Source organism: Paroedura picta, chromosome 2 (genome assembly GCF_049243985.1).
Source record: "Paroedura picta isolate Pp20150507F chromosome 2, Ppicta_v3.0, whole genome shotgun sequence".
Classification (NCBI taxonomy): domain Eukaryota; kingdom Metazoa; phylum Chordata; class Lepidosauria; order Squamata; family Gekkonidae; genus Paroedura; species Paroedura picta.
The window spans coordinates 103,804,777-103,829,837 of NC_135370.1; the positions used below are offsets into that span (position 1 = coordinate 103,804,777).

The following is a 25,061-nucleotide window of genomic DNA, read 5'->3' on the forward strand; positions in this document are numbered from 1 at the left end:
CATCTTCCTTCTACTTTAGTGCTTGATATGCAAACCATACTTTTTCAGAAAGCCAATGTTAACATCTGCACTGGACCTAACAAATAAGATCATTAAAATGTTTGGTTTCTCATCTTTTTTTTTGGCACAAAAGACGTAATGTCAGTTCTGGTCTTCTAACAGGGTATGTTGTGCTTTTTCATGACTGTGACATCATTTCAAAATAAGTAGATTCAGTCTCTTGTCTCAAAATGTAATCAGTGAGATTGCACTTGCATTGCTTATAAGTAAATTACATAGTCTGCATCTCATCCGGCATCATAAAATGTTATATCAAGCAGCCTGTATCTTTCTCAGTCCTCAAGCAGCTTAAGCTGACAGTTTTCTTCCACACTTCAGAGCCAAGAAATATATACTCACTTTATTAGTCAGAGAAACTGATATTCTCTAGAGCATGGCAGCATCTGCTGTGCAAACAAATACACAAAAAATGAATTTTGCCAAAACCAGATTTAGAGAGCATTCATGTTTCCAAAGATTTCATATCTCCTGCACTGTTTGCTGATCTGATTTTCTCATTAGGAACAGCTTCTGCTCAATAAGTAGTAAAGCTTTAACTTTGATTTGTGGATGTGTACAATGAGGCATTTCAGTCTATTTGACTTCCAAACTGACTTGTGCTATAATTGCAAACTTTATTGCCATTCCTTTCTATTCTGGCTGTGTATGTGTGTGCATTTCACTGATATAAAATTGAAAGTGAAACAGTTTTTAAATTGAGTTTTCCAAGAGTATCCTAAAGGCATATTTTTATCTTGACCATAATTCATTTTTGTAACATATTGAAAAATAAATGATTTAACTCTGGAAGAATAATTGTCAACAGCGCAAGTCGGGGAGACTGGTGATAAATGGGGGATGTCCCAGGTATTCCTACTGAGAATTTCTTAATTCATTAATTTTTGAAGATGGAAGTATAAGCACCAATAATTGTTCATAGATAACCTACAGTGCAGCTGGCCACAAAACTTCTTATTACATTATTAATATAAAGCTTGGCTTTCTACATGTTGCAGACCCTTTTCACAGTGTTCACAGTGTTCTATGTTGCTTCAAATAAATGCAGGAGAGAAGGTATAAGAAAGGCACAGCATGGGCAGCCAATATCCTTACTTTATGCTAATGGAAAGTAGCTTCTGTGGTGGTGTTAATGCTGAAAAGCGCTATTAGAGGTAAACGAGATAACGTGTGTTCGAAGAAGGGATTGTACAGGTGTGTTAAAACAGATTAGGGTATTTCAAGGTAGCACGATTGCTAAAGTTGCCTAATTTTATTTCTCTGCAAAGAAATGCTGCGATGACTCCAGTAATCTGTCTATTAAATTATTTGGTATTAATGTTTTTGTTCTTGAGGGGGCAAGTGTGAACTTTCCTAAAAACGGAGACTAAATTCTTTAGAAAATATGATCTATAAAACCAGATATACTCCTCTCCTGGCTGTTAAGTCTGTTTTAGTTGGTGTTAGTATTTAAATACAATTGTTATGTATATATTCTTAATATAAATTCCAGTGAGACTGTTGAGGATAAAATGGCCAGGGGAAAAGTAACTGTCCTGGAGCTGAACAGCCAGATACCACAGTTGTGTTTCTGTGCTAAAGCTGTAATCTGTGTAACGTCAAATTTTGACTCTTAAGGGATCATCTCAGGTGTAATTGCAGTTGAGCCTCTTTTGTACACCTATAGAATATTTGAATGTTTTGCTAAAGATTATCAGCATCCTTGACTAATTATCCTTTTGCAGAAGAATGATCTATATATTTATTAAGATTTGTTTATAGAGCCCTAGGCTACCAGTGCTATTTTAAGGTAAAGGTAAAGGTATCCCCTGTGCAAGCACCGAGTCATGTCTGACCCTTGGGGTGACGCCCTCTAGCGTTTTCTTGGCAGACTCAATACGGGGTGGTTTGCCAGTGCCTTCCCCAGTCATTACCGTTTACCCCCCAGCAAGCTGGGTACTCATTTTACCGACCTCGGAAGGATGGAAGGCTGAGTCAACCTTGAGCCGGCTGCTGGGATTGAACTCCCAGCCTCATGGGCAAAGCTGTCAGACGGCTGCCTTACCACTCTGCGCCACAAGAGGCTCATATTTTAGTGCTATTTTAGAGAAGGCTAATTAAAGGTAATTATCCTGAATTAATAACCTTGCATAAGGCAAATGCAGGTATAAAATTCCCATTACCCTAGTCCTGCTCAAGGGTTTAGGAGAAGTCCATGAGACTGAATTTTTAATCCGTTACCTTTTAATCACATTTATTAATCAAGTTTTAATACTCTGTCCTTTCCCATGCATAGATGTTTCCCTACTTTTCTGCCACTGGCCTTCATTCTAGGTAAGGGTTAAGTCAGCAGCCGTGCTAAAGGTGAATTCTTAGCCAGAACTTGAAATTGTGGTCCTCTGTGTAGGGGGCAGGTCACAGAAATAAGCTGCATATTCAGCACATTTGATTAAGTAGTAAACCCCAGTTCGCAAAGTTTTGAGTATAATACATGGAATATTTATTCAACTCCTATTTTAAAATAATATTGTGCTAGTGAAATATGTTTACATCTAACAATTAATAGCAGTGATGTTAATGATAGCATCTCTACAGAATTTGATGTGATTATTAACCAAGCAACAATCTGACACCTTAATTCTGGAAAAGTATTTTGAATTTTTGGTGCAGGTGGGCATTGTGGGAATTGCTGAGCGTGATGTGACTCTCCTTGCATCTCAGTTGCATCAAAGTTCTCCTGCAGCAAAGAGCAGATTAATGGCTGAAAATATACATACAGAATCGGGCACTGATTTTTAAATGATGTTAAATGATGTTTTTTTCCTGATTTTTATATGGCAGCATGCATATTAATACTGAAGAAAAGGTCTAGGAAATGTAAAGTGTAGAGAAAAAGGAAAATGGCATGCAGGTGAAATTAGTGGAAGGAGGTGTAAATGGAGAAGGAGGAATATATTGAGGACAAAAAGGCAAGAAGAAAAAGGCAAAGGGGAAAGGAAAGAGGATAATTGGCTGCAAGTCCTAAGAACACTTTTCCTGGAGTAAAATCTGTTCAATAAAATGCAACAGACCATGTTAGGATGTTTTCCTAGGTTGCTTATGCATAGATTATTTCCAGAGTTCTTCCTAAATAAGCCTCTATTATAAGGTAAAGGTAAAGGTATCCCCTGTGCAAGCACCGAGTCATGTCTGACCCTTGGGGTGACGCCCTCCAGCGTTTTCATGGCAGACTCAATACAGGGTGGTTTGCCAGTGCCTTCCCCAGTCATCACCGTTTACCCCCCAGCAACAATTTTACCGACCTTGGAAGGATGGAAGGCTGAGTCAACCTTGAGCCGGCTGCTGGGATCGAACTCCCAACCTCATGGGCAAAGCTTTCAGACGGCTGCATTACCACTCTGCGCCACAAGAGGCTCATATTATAAAAGCCTCTATTATAAAACAATCTAAATTTGGTTCATGCATGATTTGTTTCCAGAAAAGGTTCTGAGATTTGATTAGAAAACTATCGAATTGTATTATTTACAGGAATGGGGTGTGGGCATGTACTTATAAATAAGGAAGGATGGTTTATTTTGTTCATCTGTACTTATTGTGACATCTGTGAATATGATATGAATAGAGCTCTATATTATTGTAAAATTTAAGCAAAGAACTAAATCTATTTCTATTCTACAATTATATTGTAGAAGGTGATCTTATCTTCTAGGGTTTAGATTTTCAAATACAGTTTTCTCCTTCATGGCTTGCACCCCTGTAAAATATTATTTAGTATAGCTTTGGTGGAATTGTTTTAATTCATTCTGTTTTAAACTTGATACCAAATTTGTGTTGGGAAGGATTTTTTTGGCCAGATCAAATTGGCAAGTCCTTGTTTTTCTTGCTATTCATTTGTTTGGATAAACTGGGTCTTCAAAGATGCTTTTAAGTGACTTAGCTTTCTGCGTTTTTATGCTCATTTTTAGGAAGCTGGCATGTAGCAAACTCTGTACTAGAAGTGAAACACTAGGGTTGCCAATAGGCATGGAAAAAAATGTCCTACCTTTAATATGTGAACAAGGCAAATGAAACTTCTCATGGCATGTAGGTAAACGAAATCACCTGATAAATAATACATGAAACACCTGAAGACTTTGGGGTGGGAGTGGGCAGGATTTGGGGTGAGGAGGGACTCCAGTGGAGTATAATGCTATGGAGTCCACCTTCCAAAGCAACTGTTTTCTTCAGGAGAATTGATTTTCGTTGCCTGGAGATGAGCTGTAATTCCAAGGGATCCTCATGTTCCTTCTGACATCACTTGAAGGGCTTCTCAAAGTCTGTAAAATTATTTCAGGGGTCATCCACAGTCAAAAGTTTGAAAAAAGCTGGTTTACTGGATAGTAAACACAGTCAAAAGTTTGAAAAAAGCTGGTTTACTGGATAGGGTGAATCATAGTTTCACATTTCCACTTTGCAGTAAAGTTAATTGTGGGACCTTGGGTGAGTGTCTTCTCTCAGACTGACCTCCTTCACAAGGTTGTTGTGAGGAAGAGAGGCCAGGTACATTGCCTGGTCTGAACTGCCTGGAAGGTGGGCAAGATAAAAAATAAAATAGCCCATTTTTGGGAGGGTGTTTTATACTAGATCGTTTCAAATGATGATCTGAGCAAGTCCCTAGTAGCCCATGAAGATTGTGTTGTCCCCCTTTGCTCCCTAATTTGTTTGGTACTGCAGTAATTGTGCCATCTTCAAGTGCCACCCTATAACACAGTCAGTAAAGCTCAATTCATTATCCTGAGCCTGAACTAATGCCATTTTATTTTGTTCATTAAGACACTCTTATGACTGTTAGAGTTGCCAAGGAGGTTAGGGTTAAGAGCCTGTCACCATTACTCCTCTTCGAAACAGATCCTTTACTTGATATAACTTGCAGACACTTAATTCAGAATGGGAATGTCTTCTGTTTTATAGGGTTTAAGAATCTGGTTTAGTAGTATGAAGAATTCTGCATATGTAACGAATATGGCTGACCTAATGCTTACAGTACATTAAGAGAGGAAGTGTTTCTACTAATATAGAGGGTCACTGTTATTGGATTTGTTTCCACTTGTGGCTACTGATACTGTATAATATTGGGGAAGTCAATTAACCTCTTGATACCTCTAAATGGCCCCACAATCAAAGGGTTAGCAGATATTTTGAAGTTCAAATATTTTATGTCAATGTGGCTGAATTTCTTGATTATATTTGTTTGAAAGACTGCTGTATTCAAATGTTTTTTCCCCCTTTTGGTTTGAAATTATCCTAGCAAGCATTACTCCTTTCGGATATAGAAGGTACTAGTTTACAAAAGCTGGCATGTAACAGGAGTTACCATACAACATACATTTTAATATTATCTTGTAAAGCTGAAAAGCACACTTATAGGAAATGATGGGTCAAAGGGGATTTATTGTTGCTGTCGCTTCCGTCACATGTAATTAACTGCAAGGCATGGCATATTGTCTTTAAACAAAATTCAGTGGAGAAAGGAGATTATAAACTATTCAAATAGTCTGAGAGACTACTTTTACACCATCAGGAGCACTATGAAATATAACATCTTCCATTCATTACAGATATAAACTACTTATGCAGGGATTTAATATCCACTCATTATGCCTTTTTGTTTTTGCAGAACAAGTCTGTCACAGTGGTAATCAGTCTGCACCTTGCAAAAAGTCACATTCTTTTTCACCATGGACCAAAAGAGCCACAAGGCTGCTGTATGCCCGATATGTCACCCTACCAAGCCCATACAAACAATAAGATAGCATATTTGTTATGAAATAGTAGTAGTAGTAGCGGTGGTGGTGGTGGTGGTAGTAGTAGTAGTAGTAGTAGTAGTAGTAGGTTTTTATATACTGCTTTTCTTTAGAGCCTCTTGTGGCGCAGAGTGGAAAGCGGCAGAAATGCTGTCTGAAGCTGTCTGTCCATGAGGTTGGGAGTTCGATCCCAGCAGCCAACTCAAGATTGACTCAGCCTTCCATCCTTCTGAGGTTGGTAAAATGAGTACCCAGCTTGCTGCTGGGGAGTAAAACGGTAATGTCTGGGGAAGGCACTGGCTAGGCCACCCTGTATTGAGTCTGCCATGAAAATGCTGGAGGTCGTCACACCAAGGGTCAGACATGACTCGGTGCTTGCACAGGGGATACCTTTACCTTTACCTTTTCTTTAGTAGGAGTCTCAAAGCGGCCTTCTCTTTCCTCTCCCACAACAGACACCCTGTGATGGAGGTGAAGCTGAGAGAGTCCTGATATTACTTCTTGGTCAGAACAGCTCTATTGGTGCTGTGACGAGCACAAGGTCACCCAGCTGGCTGCATGTGGGTGAAATTGGGGGAGTGGGGAATCAAACCCAGTTTACCAGATTAGAAGTCCACACTCCTAACCACTACACCAAACTGGATCACATAGCTGTAACTTTTTGAATTACCAGACTAAATATATACCAGTAATCTCTTAAATTACCAGTTTATTTATGAGCATGTAGGATTGTCTCTCCCCAACACTGTTGCATTTTATGTATCTGGAGTGAAAGGGGAGGTTCTCTACCTTCTCATTTTCCTTAGCTTGAGGCACATCAGCTAATTGCCAAGAGAGCACACTGGTCCTGGAGAAAGGGGTGTAAAGCCACCTCCATTTCAAGGTGAACTGCAACCTCTCTTTTCCTGTTGATAGGGGTTGACAGGGGCCATTTTTTTCCTGTTCCTGAACAGAAATAAAAATGCCTCAGGGAGCTCAGTGGCACTGTGCAGTGTTGTGGAACCACCTAGGGCATATTGTGTCCCTCCTGGAACATCATAGTTAGTCCAGGATAGGGTGGAGGAGGAGCTTGGCCTGGAAGGCCCAACTCTTCATTTCCTGATGGGCCTGGGCCAACATAGGCCCCAATGGTGCCCATGGCAGGGAAGGGAACACTGGAAGAATCCATGTTCCCTTGACGCGGGGCAAATGAAGACCTGATTTGGTCCAGGACCGAGGCAGGGCTGGGCTGTTGCCAACATCATCTGCAAGCGGGGATTGGCCCTGCTGCCAGACCAGCTCAGCCTTTTTCCCTCATGCAGAAAAGGTCTTTGAGAGTAAAGTTAAGTTAGTCTACGCTGAAGAAAGTGCAAATTTATTCAGTGGTGTTTTTCCTTCACAGCCTTTACCCACAATGGAAGTTCTTGTATGGACAATGGTACTTTCATGGTGCTTCTCATGTCAGTGTTAGGATTAAGTGAAACTTAACATTTTAGAGCTACTGACCAAGGTGATTGGAAAGAAGTGACTGAAGAGACAGGAGGACCATTCAATGATAGAAATAAAGACAAACTCATAATGGCTACATGTTAGGATTGCAAACTTTTAAACTTGCCTTTCTATACCTGTAAAAACAACATGACATCACACAAAGCATATTTTTGCCAATCACTTTATTTCTGCATCAGCTTCACACATTAAACTTTTGAATATTCAGGGCAAGTTAAAAAAAATCCTATAATACTTTTACAGTTTTAGAAGATAAAAAGATCAAATTATTAAAAAAATTAGGAATACTTCTCTGTTTAGGTTATTTTAAGCTTGCTGCAGAAAATGATCTTTATTCATCTACAACCACTAATACTTTTTTCCCCTGTAGGGAAAAAAAGCTTGAAAATTGAAAATAGAAAATGTGTTTGGGAATGAGCTATGAGGCAGCAAGGGAATTATAGTAAGAATATATAAGTACAGAGGTTCCGCAGGTCTGATGAATCTATTCATCTCTAATGCATATAGAGAGATCTGAACAAGGTAGGCTAGAGCACAGAAAACAGGAGTTCATTTTCTGAAGGAAGTGCTCTTGATGGGGATAAGATAGTAGCCATAGAAAGCCATATTGTGATAAACCCCCTCCCCACTTTTTCTTTACTATTACAGAAGGTGGGAAGGGAGGCAGAAAATATAAACCTGCTACTGTGTATAATCACAATTGTACTGGCAATCAAGGAACATATTTTGTCTATGGAAGCAATCTGATTAATTTCTGGGCATAGGGGAAATCCATTAATTGTATATTGCATTTTATTTACTTATTTTAATTAATCAGTTTTAATGACATTTCCCTAAGGAGTTTAGGCTAAGGTGCATGGTCCTTGTCTACATTTTACTCCCTGTGATGTAGATTAGTCTGAGAGAGGGTGAGTGATCTGATGGTGAGTTTGATGTCTGCATAAGAATTTGAACTCAAGTCTCTCCCGTCTTGGTCAGCACTACACCATATTGGCCTGTGTCTAGACACCCCACTTGGTGAAGCTGGAAGTCTTTCTCCAACCTTTTTTTCCAAAAAGGTGGATCTCCTGTTGGAAAAGGAGCCAGTTAAATTGGGAGGGTGGCTCCTCAGGTTAGAGTCAAATTTGAGTCTTTGCTGAACAGCTAGATCAATGCTGTTGTCTGTATTCTCAGCATGTAAGATTTGGTAAAGAATGATATGATATACATGAGACAACCTACTTGTTGCTGTACTTTACTTTAAAATACATATTGTAACTCCTTCTGCCAACAGATTCTATGTTTGAGTACCAATTGCAAAGGCAAAAGAGAAAAAGTTAAGGGTTTGTGCATACTTAAAAGAAGTTGCCAACTCCGGTCTGGTAAATTTCTGCTGAGATTTGGGGTGGTGCCTGGGGAGGAAACTTAATAGGAATGTGAACAAATGGAAGTAGGAAAGTGTGTATCTTTTGTGCCAAAGGTTGCCACAGGAATTAAGAGTTACTTTGCCATTGCCATGATGTAAAAAATGTAAAATTTCATAGATACAGTTTGCTCAGTGACTAATCTGATTGTGTAGCAAGATGCGTAGCAAAATATAAAGTATCTATTTCTGTTTCTAGAAAATGTTATTTGATAATGTGTATAAATGTAAGTCTTTATATGCATTAAGTTTGTTGATGCCGAGCTAGCATTGCTGGGAGGAGTGGGATATAAATGGAAAAATAATTAAAAATAAAATACATATCAGCATTTATATTATGATACAGTGGGCATGATCCATTAATGCCATTTGTCTGCATTTGGATTCCCACAAAGCTTAACAGTGTCCTGACTTTCTGTTTTCCTACACCTATGCACAAGCATAAATGCAGACAACATTTTGGAACTTCAGTCCCCCACTTCAGTCTTCACTCAGTCTTTCTTCTGAACTAGTACATGTTATTTTTTCTTGAGCATGAGCAATTTGCATTAAGATGTGAAGGACTAGATGACGATGTGTGAGACATGCACACATCTCCCATTCTTCTTAACATCTTACCTTGCCTATGTAGATGTAGGTGAGGGGAGAAATGGGGACTGTTGAGCTTTGTGGGTATCCTCAGCTGCCGGCAGTATGTCTGCAGTGTGACAAGACTGTGCCAAATATGTTGAGCAATAGTTGCATGTTTCATTTTAATGAGCTCTCTTATGTTTGCTTTAGGGTCGACCCTATTCCATATGACACCCCGAAACCAGCAGGACACACACGATTTGTCTGCATCTCAGACACACACTCCAGAACAGATGGAATCCAGATGCCTTATGGAGACATCTTGCTTCACACAGGCGATTTCACTGAGTTGGGGCTGCCCTCTGAGGTTAAGAAGTTTAATGACTGGTTAGGTAAGGAATTACTGCATTTTGGTGGCTTCAATTAACCTCTGCTGCTCAAGTGTCACAACCTTCTAATTGTGTTAGAGCTTTGAAGAACATTCACTCTAACACCTAGGTTTCTTGTTGTATTATCTGCATAGTCAAAATATGATTCTGTTAATTAAGCAGGGATTAGATATTTGATTTTATACATACAGTTCATGATGTTGGGTCATTTGCATAGATAAAGGTTAAATCACTCTGCAGAAGCTCCCAACCCCTCTCCAGTGAACATCCTGAAGGATACCTGAGCTGTTGTCCATGTTATCTGTATCTGTTTCCTGTTCCCTGTAAACCGCCCTGAGCCTTCGGCGGAGGGCGATATATAAATATAAATATAAATAAATAAATAAATAAAAACTAATATAAACATTTTTTCTTGCTTATGCACTGTGCAATGTGACTTGGAAGGGGCTCAATACAGCAGAATTAAGTGAGTCATTTTAGAGAAATGCTCCTTGAGCCCCAACTGTATGTGCTTAGGTAACTTGTCATCAGTATCAGTATTCAGTTTGCGTTATAAAAGGGGAAGAGGAAGTAGAAAGAGGGGCAATGCAGAGTCCTGTGCAGAGTTACTCCAGTTCTAAATCTATTGCATGAATAGGAATGTACTATAAAATGACCAGACAACCCTAAAGAGTAAGCTGGTCTTCTTAAAAAAAAGTTTAATGTCTAAATGAAGTTACATCATTATATAAAAAGTCTTTTAAAGCAAGGCTGTGACATTGCACTATTATAGCTGGAGTCTGCTGATTGGGCCTGTAACAGCTCGTAATAGGATCATTAAATCCCACTGGATTTTCTTGGAAGGCCTCGGGGAGATCAGAGAAATGACATTTTGGTACATAAAAGTGTTTTCTTTAATGAAATACCTGGTCTTTCACATTTTGGCCTTTCTTTACCTTTTCCTCTGTCTCTCTTCTACTGTCCATCCTCTGGCTTTTCTGTTCCTGTTTGATATCTTATAATCTTTATCTTCTATTGGATATTGTTTTTCTCTTTCTTGTGCACATTAGGGCCATATACTGGCTTCAAAAGGAAATAGTCTGTCATATGTGAAAGGAGTACAGAATTACAATAATTTTGAAAACAATTCATGCTGAATTTGTATTATGTTTTATAGTGGTGTGCAGATCTCATCTCAAAAACAATTAAGATTTTGCAGGGTTTTTTACCCAAGATTTTCTCTTGAATGCTGAAAAACTTCAAGACTTTCAGTGTTTGGCAAGAAGAAATCCTAAATTTGTTCATTTTTCCTTGACATTTGGTCCTCTCCCACTTACCAAGGTGGGGGGGGGGGATCCTAATTTAGATAAAGGTGAGAGGGTGACCAGCAATGAGAAGGCTGCTGTACCCATACAGCCAGCCTGGCTTCTAAAAGTTACTGCTGAAGCAAGAATGTGATCATAGAATTTATGACTTCCGGGGCTCTTGGGTTGAACTAGTAGGCAGAGAATTATACAAGCCAGGGAATGAAGAACCTAAAAATCCCATGATCTCAGCAGAATGTGATATTCCAGAATACACAGCATCATTTCCATATGGCACTCACTACGGCCTTTTATGCACTGCAGCAGCCGCCGTGCCATTGCGACGGGGCACAATGCCCCGCCGTTTCCCATGTATACTTGGTTTCCCTGGTGTATTGTGCGTGCGTGCTTTACGCTGGGGCCAGGAGGGCCGGATCGCTGCCAGCCGAGGTAAGCAAAGGTGGGGAGGGAGTGGGGGGGCCAAGCCTCCTCCACATGTACTGGTGGGGGCAGGGAGTCGCCCCTGCCAGGTCCTCAGCTCCACAGAGCCCACAGGGGCATGCGGTGTCCCTGATGGGACACCGCAGGTCGGGGCTGGGCGGGCCAAAAGACCCAGCGCTGGCGATTATGCACAGCGTTGGCCTGCCTCAGCCTCTGCTGGCCCCCGGCGTACCCAGGAAGCTGCGGAAGTTCCCGTGGGCCTTTCATAGCCCTGGGTCGGGACGCGCCCACACTGGCGGTGGCGGCAAGCATTATCGGGGATTTTCCCCAAAGCGCTGCCACCGCCAGTGCGGGCATTATGGCCCGTGCATAATGGGCCTATGAGATGTGAAAGTAGCAAGCCATCACCATTTTCCCCCAAAGATAGGGGCTTTTTTTGGTGGGCAAGGAAGCAGAGATAACTGACAATAAAGATTTTCTAATGAGCCCCGTTTCATGCTAGACCATATTCAGAGTCTTGGGTTTTATAAATCACAAATCTGCATCACTAATCTGGGTTTTTTTTTGGGGGGGGGCTTTTGTTTCCTTGCTTAATAAAAGCATTCTTTCCCCCAAGTTTTCATTTAGGAGAGCAATCTAAATTAGGTCTGAATGGGGAGTCCAGTGTCAAATATGGTGTCTCTTCTCAGTTTGTCTACAAACCCAAATTCAGAACTGGTTAAATCCTCCTATGATGTCCAAGGATCACAGCAAAGATATAAAAAATCCTCTTGTCATTGTATTGTACATCCTATTCATAATTGGTTCTTTGGCATATTTGTGTAGGATCAACTCTTTACCTTAACACTTGGAACTTGAAAGTCCTCTTTAAATCCTTAAGTCCTGAGTAAAGGTTTTACTAGTTTGGTTTCAATACATCTAATGAAAGTTTTTTGTCCAGCTCTTTCCTCCATTTGATATCTTTTGCCACTTCTGTATCCTTTTAATGAAGGCCGGCATCCTGTCTTCTAACCTCCGTTGTTCAGTAGCCCATCAGTTAATGTTTACTTTACCTTGAGTCCCCCCCCCCCCAGTCTTCTTGACTGATAAATTTTCATTATTGGTTTTGCATGAAAGTCATCTGGGCTTGTACACTGCATGACCTTTGTGGTCACTTAGTGATTACACACGCCTGCTGAGGTAATTTATTCACTTTGTTTTGGTGTGAACGTGTCCCAGGGGTCTTGTAACTGCTGTAATCACTTGACCTTAGTGACTGTTAAATGCTTTAAACACAGTTATTTTAAATTTATAATTGTTTTCATTAAAAATCCCTTATAGTAACTTCACTGACCTTGCAGTAAACACAGCATTATGAGTTTGAGGGAAGAATTAAAATTATTATAATGCTATAACTAGTGCCTTTTTCTCCATATATATTCTTCATATTATTCTATCACAATGCACTTTCTAATCCTTTGCAATCAATTACATATTGAAAATGAAATACCTTAAAACTGTAGTTATTACAGAGTGACATGGTATAGTATTTCTCTTCATGTTCTGTGAGCTAGGAAAAGCAGAAAAACCTATGAATACAAAGAAAATGTGCAGTTACGTTATTTATTCGAGTGAATTTAGAGATGTCTTGAGAGTGTAAATGTGTTGGAATAAACTGGTCCTGGCTTTGTACAGATCTGAGTAATCTCCAATGCTGTTAGATTATATATGGTCATTATTATTTTTATATGTAATCTGATCCTGTAGGTATGTTCTCAAATAGACCACTGAGCTGGAAGAAGATTATTATTGTTACTGTTGTTGAAATGTATGATTCATTAATCTTGTATTTCAGATCTCTGTTCTGATTCATTAAATTTCTGTGGGACTGGCCAAAGACATTGTGTTGTATTGCAGTCATAAGAGTTGCATATTGGCATTCCCTGCTGTATGGATCATGCAGCGCATATCGTGAATTGCAGGCAGCATCATTGACACCCTACAAAATGTTGGTGACCTTAGCAGCTGTTAGGGCAGTTTTTATGGTTGCCAAATGAGATGCCTCTTCAAAGATTTCTGAATTATAAAACTCAGTTGTTTATTATGTCATTGTGATGATTAGTCCAAACAAAATAATGAGAGGGAGAGCTCTGTGTTTAGTTAACACTAATGGTTGGTGTTCCCCAGCCCAAAAGAAATATGCTTGGCCTCAACCATAAAAGGTAAAGGTAAAGGTATCCCCTGTGCAAGCACTGAGTCATGTCTGACCCTTGGGGTGACGTCCTCTAGCGTTTTCATGGCAGACTCAATACGGGGTGGTTTGCCAGTGCCTTCCCCAGTCATTACCGTTTACCCCCCAGCAAGCTGGGTACTCATTTTACCGACCTCGGAAGGATGGAAGGCTGAGTCGACCTTGAGCCGGCTGCTGGGATTGAACTCCCAGCCTCATGGGCAAAGCTTTCAGACAGCTGCCTTACCACTCTGCGCCACAAGAGGCTCCTGGCCTCAACCATAGTCAGGGCCTTTTTGACTCTGGCTCCCACTTGGTGGAATGAGCTTTGTGGGGAGATCAGGGCCCTCATGGAACTCGACCAGTTCTTCCGGTCTTGCAAGATGAAGCTCTTCTACCAAGCCTATGGTTGAGGCCAGAGGAATTCAAACCATGATAGCATCTGATCAGGGCCTCCTTCCTCCTCCCCCTTATGGGGGAGTTCTGCATCTGGGTCAGAAAAATGAAAAGCATGCCTACTGGATGGGGGATGCTCTTCTAGGTAACACTGTGTGTGAACGAGACCTTGGGGTACTTGTGGATTGTAAACTAAACATGAGCAGGCAGTGTGATGCAGCAGTAAAAAAGGCAAATACCATTTTGGGCTATATCAACGGGCATCACATCAAAATCACAAAATGTCATAGTCCCATTGTATACGGCACTGGTCAGACCACACCTGGAGTATTGTGTGCAGTTCTGGAGGCCTCACTTCAAGAAGGATGTAGATAAAATTGAAAGGGTACAGAGGAGGAGGGCAGGATGCTGTTTCTGTGTCAACCTTTCAAATACTTAAAGATGGCTATCATGTCTCCTCTCAACCTCCTTTTCTCCAGGCTGAACATTCCCAAGTCCCTCAACCTATCTTCATAGGGCTTGGTCCCTTGGCCCCAGATCATCCTCATCACTCTCCTCTGTACCCTTTCAATTTTATCTACGTCTTTCTTGAAGTGAGGCCTCCAGAACTGTACACAGTACTCCAGGTGTGGTCTGACCAGTGCCGTATACAATGGGACTGATCTTCTCTGGGAGCTCATTCCACCAGGTAGGGGTCAGGATACAAAAAGCTCTGGCCCTGGTTGAGGTCAATCGAGCTTCCTTGGGGCCAGGGATCTCCAGGCAGTTGGTAGTAGCAGAGCATAAGGCTCTTTGAAGAGTGAAGGCAGAGAGGTGATCCCTAGGTACACTGGGCCCAGACCGTGGATGGCCTTAAAGGTGATTTCCAGAATGTTAAGCCTGATCCAGGATTCGACTGGAAGTCAGTGCAGTTGTTGAAGGATGGGCCACACTTTCTATTTATTTTGAGATATTAATGTAGTTAGTGTTCCTCTCAAGATACATATTTTTATATGATGCACTGGAGATCATAGTTATATGCAACTTTGGGATGTTAGAAAATGGAAAAATCTAATTTAGCTTTTTAGTAATACAGCGTAGTTGATAACTCTTGGGAGGTAAAGATAAGGTAGAGATTCATTGTGAGCAAAGAAATGAATGAATGACTGTTTCATATTAATTCATGTTTGTCTTTGTTAGGTCTTCTGAAAATCTTGTTTATTTTTATATTTACTTATTTAAGCATTTATCGCTTACCTTTTCCCCATATCTAGGGAGTCAGTGACTAACCAAATAAATGTAAACAGGTTTGGAATACTTCATAGAACAAATGGAGTAACTGAAGATAGCTGGATTAATAGTTCCTTGAATTCACTATATTAAAATTGTTTTTTTAATTCATGTAATCAATTACTATTTAGTCTTTACCTTTTAAATTTAATTTAATATCACTATTTTATTGATAGTTTTATCTTACTCATCCATGTGTACTAAAATAGGCATATATGCTTGACTTTGCACTGAAAGCATGGTATTACAAGCATTTGGAACAATGCATTTTCCTAGATCACAGAATGGTAAAATTATAGGCATATCTGATGACCATTGGAGCTGATTATCTAGAAGGAAAAATATTGAAAATTGGATCAATATTACCAGCTTTTAGCACTTTTTATATTTGTTTATCTATTTTTGGTCCACATTTGCAAAATAGATTCATGCAGCCATCTTTCAACTAATTTAATGTCACAAACAGTTTTGGAAATATCTTGCAGTAAAATAATCGCAACAGAAAACAAGCCTATTTTTTAAATAGTTTGATTTGTTAGCTCACTTCAGTGATTACCGTGATCATTTGTGATTTAAATATTGTTAACCTCCCTGAGCAAAGTGGAAGGGCAGGATACAAATAAAATGTATTATTATATTATATAATAATTTTAAACTGTGATGTTTCATCCCTTTTATCTAGGATGGAGAATTACTATTAAAGAACTAATTTGTTGCACACAACTCCTCATTATTTTTATACATTTTATATTTTCAAGATCTGTAGTTAAACTGAAATGCTGATGAAGTGTGAATGCCCTAGGTAGGGTTATAGTGGTTAATTTTACTACCTTTTTAGGAGAAAACTTCTCTTTCAAGGTTTCCAGTTTCACTTTCAAGATAGGGGCCTTTTCAGTTCCCTTTGTAGACCTTTTGACAGTGTCTACTGTGCATTAATTTGAAACAGCTTGAGATTGAAAAAACAATGTATACAGTTTTTCAACTCTAGTTCTACCTCCCTTTGGAAGTCTCCTGAAATTTTCCAAAAGTGTTTTAAAAAAGATAATTGTTGTAGATATTGAAATAATTTCATTCTGCATACTTTGGAAATTTTATATGTCTTTTCTTAATTATTTGCTGGTTATTAGTCCACAATCTAAAATGTGATAATTTTTGTTGAAAAGTAATGACAGCCTTAGATTCTTTTTGTGCAGATAATTCCAAAATTCTTTTCTAATTGTATGTTGGGAATTGAGAAACATATCACAATTTAAGGACTGGCCTTTCTCATCACTTTTTGCTGCAGGTGGTTGTTAACATTAGCATAGAGTGGTTTCAAGAAATTAAGTAGCCAAAGATGAAGACATTTTAAATGAAAACTTGCAAAATTAGCCAATATAGAAATCAGTAATGAAAAAACCTATATTACTCAGAAGTGCTCATAATTCCCTGAACATTTCCATTTGGGCTTTATATATTAGTAATGATAATGATAATGATGACTATATGTCAGTATATTCCTGATAATATATTTCATTTTTGCTTATTTACTTTCCACGTATTATTTACTTACACATATTTACAATTAACAAAGTAATGCAGTCATTTAGTGGGAAAATGTAGTATACAGACACCCACAACCTCCCCCGGAATATACATACTAACCTTGTACTCAATGATAGAATCCCTTTTACTTTTTTGTGCAGAACAATACTTTCAGTACTGCAGGTGTAGAGAGAAACAGAAAGTGTTGGAGCTAGCAGAGAAAGCACTGGAGGTTTTAATGTAATGTGTGGTGTTCAGAGAAATTTTATCTCATCATAAAGATTAGCAGGCTGTGTAATTCAATTTAAAGTTGGTTGGCAGTGCCCCATCTATTACAGAGCCTTTTTTAAATTTTATGTTGTATATGGCCATGACCATAAGGCTCAGACTAGGTGACAGAGAGTATTTAGGACTCCGTTGTTGCTCTATTTCTCTCCCTTTGGCTTAACCATAATGGTTGGTGAATGTGAGCATTATGTTAGAATGAGTTAAGAAAATGCTTCCTCAACTGAATGTCTCACGGGTTTGTTCTTTGTGGTAGAAAATGAATTTTCTCTGGTCAAGCAACCAGTGAATGAAGGTCTGTAAAAACCATTTCCTACTAAGAGGGCTTGAGCCACAAAACTATACAGTTAGCATTTATTCACAGTGTCAGAGGAATTACCGTGTCACTGAAAACCAATATGCGGCAACTTATGTTAATGTAAGGGTGGCAGACCCTCACCTTAATGTAATTACCCCTACTAGGGGGTTAATAAAGGTTTCTAGAATTACTGTCTTTATTTTCTTTATTACAAGAAAAATAGGCAGCTTTTTGAACCATGCTTCCTACTGGCTATTAATGTTCTGTTTGACTTGCTAATTAAGCCTCTGATTCCACTGGGCCACTAGCCAGCATCTTCTAAGCCCTGACATTTTTGCTTCTGTTTATTACATTGAAAATGCCTGACTTTCCTCAGTGTTAGGGAAAATGAAGGGCTGCAGATGCATCTTGTTGGAAAATTGTTACAGGTCATTGAAAGATTTTATTATGAATAAAATTTCACAAAGCAATATGCTTTGTAAGATAGACTGGAGAAAACATGGTAAAGTTTTTGTGTGGAAATGGGTTTATACCTTTCCAAATATAATGCTGCATGTTCACAAGCTGTTTCCAGTGATATACTTTACTGTTTGAAACTTAGGAATTTACTTTGTTGCTGGTAATTTTCCAGCAATTTCTATGATTTATAATTTTTGAACAATGTGGCATTAACTCACAATTCTCAGTTTGGTTGCCAACCTCTGGGTGGGGCTTGGCTCTCTCCCAGAATTACAGCTAACTTCCAGACTACAGAGATGGGTTTCCCTGGACAAAATGGTTACTTTGGAGGGTGGAATCTAATATTATACTTTTCTGACAATACTCCTTAATCCCCACCCCCTTTAGGCTCTTTCTCCAAATCCCCAGGAATTTTGCAACCCAAAGTTGGCAACTGTTGATCCAATTTTATTTTGATTTTTCACATGGAATTTGGTGAAGTAAAATAACAGTTGTTCAGGGAGGGTGGTATATAAATGTGAAAAATAAATAAAAATAATATTTCAAATGAAGTCGCAGCAACATTTTGACTGTCTAAATGTGTCCGTAACAAACTGGGGTGGGATTAAAGAAATGATATGCTGTAGGAACAAAAAAATACCAGTAATATATACGCTAAATTGAGCCTAAATTATTGTGTTAGTTGGAGGAGAAGCAAGAGCTGGCTGAACTGAAGGAGTGGGGAGTGGAACTTGAAGTAGGCTGGTAGGAGATAACATTATTGTGAAAACAAATACAAAAACAATGGAGAAGTGTCATATGTTGCCACTGTGATTCTTGAGAAAAGGGCAATCTGAAATGTGATACCCAGAAGCCTCAATATATGTAACAGCAAATAATCTTTTTAAAATAGTATGAGGAAGTTGTTATCTGAAGTAACCTTGGGTTAAAAAATGCTACCACAAAATACTATCTTTTATCTGAAAATTAAAAAGTGAGGGCATAGAGGACACAGGCTGAAACCAGGGGAGACAAATATTTGGTTGTGTATGTAGTCAATTAGATTGAGTATTTGAATGCTCTAGTAATCCTTATTTTAGGGGACATATTAAAAATACTATTCCTTATAGATGGATTGGTGGTATAGAAGTAAATTTGCTGGAATTTTATTATGACTTCTTTACCCTGTGTGCAAATTCAAGGTAAGTAATTTTGAAGGTTCTTTCTTTCTTTCTTTCTTTCTTTCTTTCTTTCTTTCTTTCTTTCTTTCTTTCTTTCTTTCTTTCTTTCTTTCTCTTCTTTCTTTCTTTCTTTCTTTCTTTCTTTCTTTCTTTCTTTCTTTCATACTATGACAAATACCTTTTTATCTAAGTATGTTAAAATCATATTAAGAATTTGCTTAGCCAATTGACTAGAGAAGACACACCATATAGTTATAGTGGAAGCAATTGAACCATCAATAAACAAATGCTTCCAAAAGGCCAGCTGTAAAAACAGAATACCCAAGTCTTTCTGGTATAGAATATACATAAGATGCAAATTATTACTGATCTTAAGTGATGAGTGAGGATTATGTTAGCTTTCACAGTTAATTACTAGCTTTGCTGAAGTGTTCTTCTCTTTTTATGCCACAGTGCTCCAGATTAGTAAATAACATCTTATAGCTGGAGGGTGTTTGCTATAACAAACTCCTACAGCCAAAGTTTAAGAAAGATGGGTTCTAGGAAAACAAAGAAATATATGGTTAATGATTTAATCAAAAATACTTGCAGAAGTATTAATTTCATAATATCTTCATCCAGCATGATTTAGCAACCTTTGCTTGTACAAAAATTCTCAAAAAATAGATATTTAGGAGGTAAAATAAACATTGTATATTGGAAAAGAGTTACAACTGATTAATTTATGCAGTTCAGCTGCTGTTAGAGACTCAGAGCACAGCTTCTGGTTGCCTTAGAGTAAAGCAATTTTGAACTGAAATTATAAATATTTTTCCTTCATGGTAAGAATAGCTGGCAAAGCCAAAATTAGGCTAGTGCTAAAATTCAACAATTTGGTATTTTCCTCAAAACACATAAATTTCAGCTGATCTTGATTAAGGTGCATGTTAGTGAATAGTACTGTTCCCAATAGTATTGGTTATCCATATGCTTTGTAAAGAGTGCTTGGGTGTCCTTGGGCTAGACACAGTTCTTAGAATCATAGAGCTGGAAGGGACCTCCAGGGTCATCCAGTCCAACCTTTTTCAGAATGCAGAAAATTCACTACTACCTACCCATCCACAGTGACCATAAATCCATGTTCATATTGTGCCCCCTCCCCCCAAAAAAACAGAGTCCCTGGCCAGTCTAGCTTGGGAGAAATTCACCTCCTGATCAGCATTTCCCTGGGCATGCAGGGAAATTTTTCAAGAGACATTCAGAAGTGGTTTCCATTGCCTGCCTCTAAGTAGGAGTGCAGACTAGGGTTGTGCGATTCGGCTGCCAAAGCGGCCGTTCCGTCCGGGCGCAGCCAGCGCCGCGCCATGGGGGGGGGGGAGGGTGGTGCCGGCAGCGGCGTGACAGCGGGCGCAACCACGCAGGTGCGGAATTCCGCACCTGCGTGGTTGCGCCCGCTGTCACGCCGCTGCCGGCACCGCCCTCCCCCCCCCGCGGCGCAGCGCTGGCTGCGCCCGGACGGAACAGCTGCTTCGGCAGCCGAATCGCACAACCCTAGTGCAGACTTCTAATCTGGCGAGCCAGGTTTGATTCTGCGCTTCCCCACATGCAACCAGCTGGGTGACCTTGGGCTTGCCACAGTACTGATAAAGCTGTTTTGACCAAATAGTAATTTCAGGGCTGTCTCGGCCTCACCTAACTCACAGGGTGTCTGTTGTGGGGAGAGAAAAGGGAAGGCGAATATAAGCCGCTTTGAGACTAATTTGTGTAAGGAAAAGCGGTAACTCTTCTTCTTCTTCTTCTTCTTCTTCTTCTTCTTCTTCTTCTTCTTCTTCTTCTTCTTCTTCTTCTTCTTCTTCTTCTTCTTCTAGTAGTCTCCTATCCAAATACTAACCAGGTCTGACCCTACTTAGCTATCTTGTGCTATCCAGGTCAGGACAAGCGGTTGTACATATGGAAGAATTTCATTATCATGAGCAATATAAGACCTTTCCCATGAACACAATGATTATAATTTCTGTGACTGACTGCATTTTCCTTACCATTCATTCCACTGAATTGTTCTTCTTAGGATGGAACTGCAAGTATTGTAAAGTTTAGCTGTGTCTGTATTTATCATTGTATCTGTAGACACTCACACAAATACATATTTACTTAGAAATTAAGCACTGGTATACCACCAGAATCTGAATAATACTAAATACGTGATATTGATTATGTGAACCATATTTTGCACAGTCATACCAATTCTGGGGTTTCTCAAAACCTGAAGACTGTTTCTTGGATTTCTCAATGATAAAAAAGTTGAGAACGGCTGAATTATGTATTTGGGGCCTGAATTGTAGTGAAGGTTAAGAAGGCCCTGAGCTCATATCAGCTGTTAGTGTTGAAAGAAGAAAATGTTCAGGGGAAACTAAAGGGCCCTCAAAAGACCTTTGCTGCATAGAATTCTGGACTTTTCCTTCAAGACTATCTTTGAAGAAAAATCATGTAGTACTCAATCTCTTAAATCACACATGAAGTAAAATTATTAGCTAGAGGTATCCTGGGACTGTATTACTATATAGCTGGTGGGAGTATATCTCATTTTTGAAAGCTTGCCTATATATGTTTTTGATCAAGTAATAATTGATTTGGATCCGGAACAGTATTTCTGCAGGAACAAGCATTTTTGCTTTCTCATATTCTCCACTCAGCCTGAGATGCTGTAGGTTCCCCATTCCCTTGGAATAGGATTTCATAGTGGCTTTTTGGATCACTGCAAAAGAAGTCTGAAAGTCATGTTCCACGAAGAGAAAAATCTCTTTATCTATGGAAATGCTTTTCTGGATCCAGAAGAGAGTGTGATGCTTGCTCACGCTACCTATTTCTCATATAGAAACTCCTTTCCCCCCTTGTATAGTGTAGTTTAACCATATTGTAGTGCTACGTCTACACTGCCATTCCTGAGTTTGGCTAATACTATTTCCCACATTGGGAGCATGCTGTCTATTTGATATGTTAGACTGATTTGTTATCATTCAATAGAATTATTCCTTGGTTTTCTGTTTTGGTTGAATAGAAAGTTTAAAAGTAGGAGGGTATTAGAACTGAAACTCCCCATCCCCCCTCCAGCCAAAGTCTCAAATGAAGCAATCTAGAATGGATATTACTACATTATTTTGCTGAAGATGTAGATCATCCCAAAACATATAGAAAAATAGCCCAACTTTTTCATTATATCAGATATTGTGTTACGATAATAATATGCTGCTTCATTAATTCTCTTGTCAAAAATTCTTACATTATAATGGAGCAAGAATTAAATCCTCAGAAGATAATTGGTATTGAGAGCTATTTAGAGATACTAAAATGTTTAATTCCTTTAGGCAGTTTAGAAGCAAGGCATTTTAACATAAACATTGTCATTACATTGGAATTATGAATACCTTTCAAATATGTTATTTCTTTTAATGTTACCCCGCTTAAAATCCAACTAGCCCATCCACTGACTTCCTTGTATGAGAAATTTGTTAAGCAGGAAAAAAATTTCTTTTAAGTTACATGAAGTTGGACTGTTAGATAAATGTGTTTGAATTCATTTTATTAGCTAATTACATGGTTACTCCACTTTTCAGACTGTGGGGGAAGCTTAAAGGCAAAGAAGCAAGAGATAGAAAAGTCTTTTAAATTTATTTTACCAAATTGTGAATATGCAGATTAGAAAGCAAATGGCATCAGTATTGCATATTTATTCAGACTATTTACATGTCATAAAGATCTTTTAAATATAGATTATAGCGATGGGGCAAAAATCACTTTAGTTTCTGCCTGTCAGTCTGTTTTTCTCTCTTATATTTTCTGTAACAAATATTAGAAAGTACTTTTGAAAGATTTTTGTTTATGTATCTTAAAATTCCATTGAAAGCAAAAGAAAATGCAATTGCTTGCCCCCATAAACTGTTTTTTTTAATTGACCCATTCCCCCCAAATTTTCATTGTTTTCAAAATACATTTTGGCTAAGAGCTGCAGTCAGATTTCTGTCATGTTTTTCTTTTTAAATACTTTTGAAATTATTAATAGCAATATTCACTGGTCTCTGAAGAAAAAAGCATAAATGGAAATCCTAGGACCATCCTATCCAGTACCAGTTTGTTCATAATTAATTTAATTACAGACTAATTGTTTCACAAGTTGACTTTATTTTCCCCTTTATACAGATTTTCTATTCCTCCTTTTATTAGAAAAATAAACCCTTTAATTATAATTATAAATTGTAGAAACAAAGGGAAATTATGTTAGAAATACTTCCAGGGCTATTTGCATTAGGTACTTTTTATTGGTTCAGGCACTCTGAAGTTTCATGGTGTATATGATTAAAAATTGACTGTGTCTTTGTGCAAGGTAATATCCGCTTCTCAGGAATTTGCTCAAAATCTGGAAATTGGGTTATATAGAGAATGAAGATTCTACAAAGAAATGGATTTGTGTATTGATATCTTTAGAAATATTATCTGATGGCAATAAAATGTCCCCTGAAATTCCCTCCTGAGTGGAGAAAATGGAGTTTGTTTGCAGTAATTGCATTTCCAAGCGTTTACTCTCTCACTTTCCAATATGAGTTAAGCCAATTGAAACCTGTGATTTGGTTTTGCTTAGCAGCTCAGGTACCATGTAAATTGATCTATGATGCATTTCTAGAAAATGCTTTGAAAGTTTTGAAATTGAGATGGCTTTTCTTATTAGATTTATATAGTGTGAGGAATCATTTCGATATTTTAGCCTAATGTAATATTAAGCAAAAATGTTCTTTTTCAATTTGCCTTGAATCAGGTTCAAGATATCCATTTTTGTTTAGGCCCAGTGGCAGTATGAAGAGTGAGATTATTTCCATTGTATTCAGTCTTTGGCATTCAGTACTGGAAACACTGAAAAATAGACAGGAGAAAATTGTAGTGGAATTTGTGGCCCCTGATATTTTCTTCTTCCCCAGATGTTAACATCATACTTAAATACATTGGAATATTTATGTAGAATAAAAAACTATACTTGCACTAAAGTCCTGAGTGTGGGGTGTGCTGTGATGTACACACAGTGGTCTTCTGCATTCATTTCAATAGAAAGGATGAATATACTGCGGTGTCCTTCTTTGTATAGAGGACTTTCTTGTTTGAAGTGAATGGAGAAGATTTAATAGCAGGAGAGCTTTGTGTATTAAATATCCTGTAACACTGTGCAGTGAATGACCATTATCTTAAAACTACTTCCTAAATTAGGAAAAAATGGCAGTACTGTTTCAGTAATGTCAGGGATTTGTTCTGTGTAGGTAGCAATTATTGTTATGTAAATATAGAATAACTGTAAATTGGATCTGGGATGTCTCTTAGCTTTACTCCCATAGTAAATTTGTGCACTGCTTAATGCTGAACTGTAGCCTGTTGTAAGCTAATTAGGTTGCAGTTAATTTTATTTATGCAAGATATTCAGATTTTAGTTTATTGAACTCTGATTGTATCAAAATATAAACGTTACTGTTAAAAATTATATGAAATTGAATAATGGCACCAAAATGCATAACAAGCATCAGGTTATTAAAATAACAAATTCTATTGTTATCAGAGAATCTTTGGTGTTAAATTTGCCTAGTAGTGTTTTGGCAGTTACGGTAAATACCTGTATACAACTTAATGTGGATGGATGGGTCAGAGTCTAAGCCATTGAAAGGGCTTAGATATTTATTTCAGGTGCCTTTCCTGTACAATTTTTAAAGTTTTAGAAGTAAATACAAATCATTGCTCAAAAGTGATTCATGTTGCCAAACACTATTAGTAAAAGTCTGTTTTAATATGTTAAAAAAGCAACGAACACAATATTAGAGTATTTGTGTGAAGAAATTATTGGTTATTTCAATCTGTAGTCCTATGCATACTTACTTGAGTAAAAGTATGCATAGGAATCTATGCAAAGTGAACATTAATAGTTTTGGAATGTAAAAGTTCGGTTAGAACAAGAACATATTGAGCACTAGTTGGTAAATTATTGATAAATGATGTAAACCACCTCAGCAACTGATATACATGGTATAAAATTATATCAGGGCTGTTGAAACAGTT

At 38.3% G+C, this 25,061-nt stretch overlaps 1 protein-coding gene across 3 annotated transcripts in view; it reads left to right on the forward strand.

The window, feature by feature from the left end:
• MPPED2 (metallophosphoesterase domain containing 2) overlaps nucleotides 1–25,061 on the forward strand; it is a 197,174-nt gene that overhangs the window by 55,257 nt on the left and 116,856 nt on the right. For all 3 annotated transcript variants that reach the window (XM_077321960.1, XM_077321963.1, XM_077321962.1), the window contains exon 3: nucleotides 9,490–9,671. In XM_077321960.1, the coding sequence (XP_077178075.1) occupies nucleotides 9,490–9,671 (182 nt within the window). The remainder of the gene's footprint in view (nucleotides 1–9,489; nucleotides 9,672–25,061) is intronic.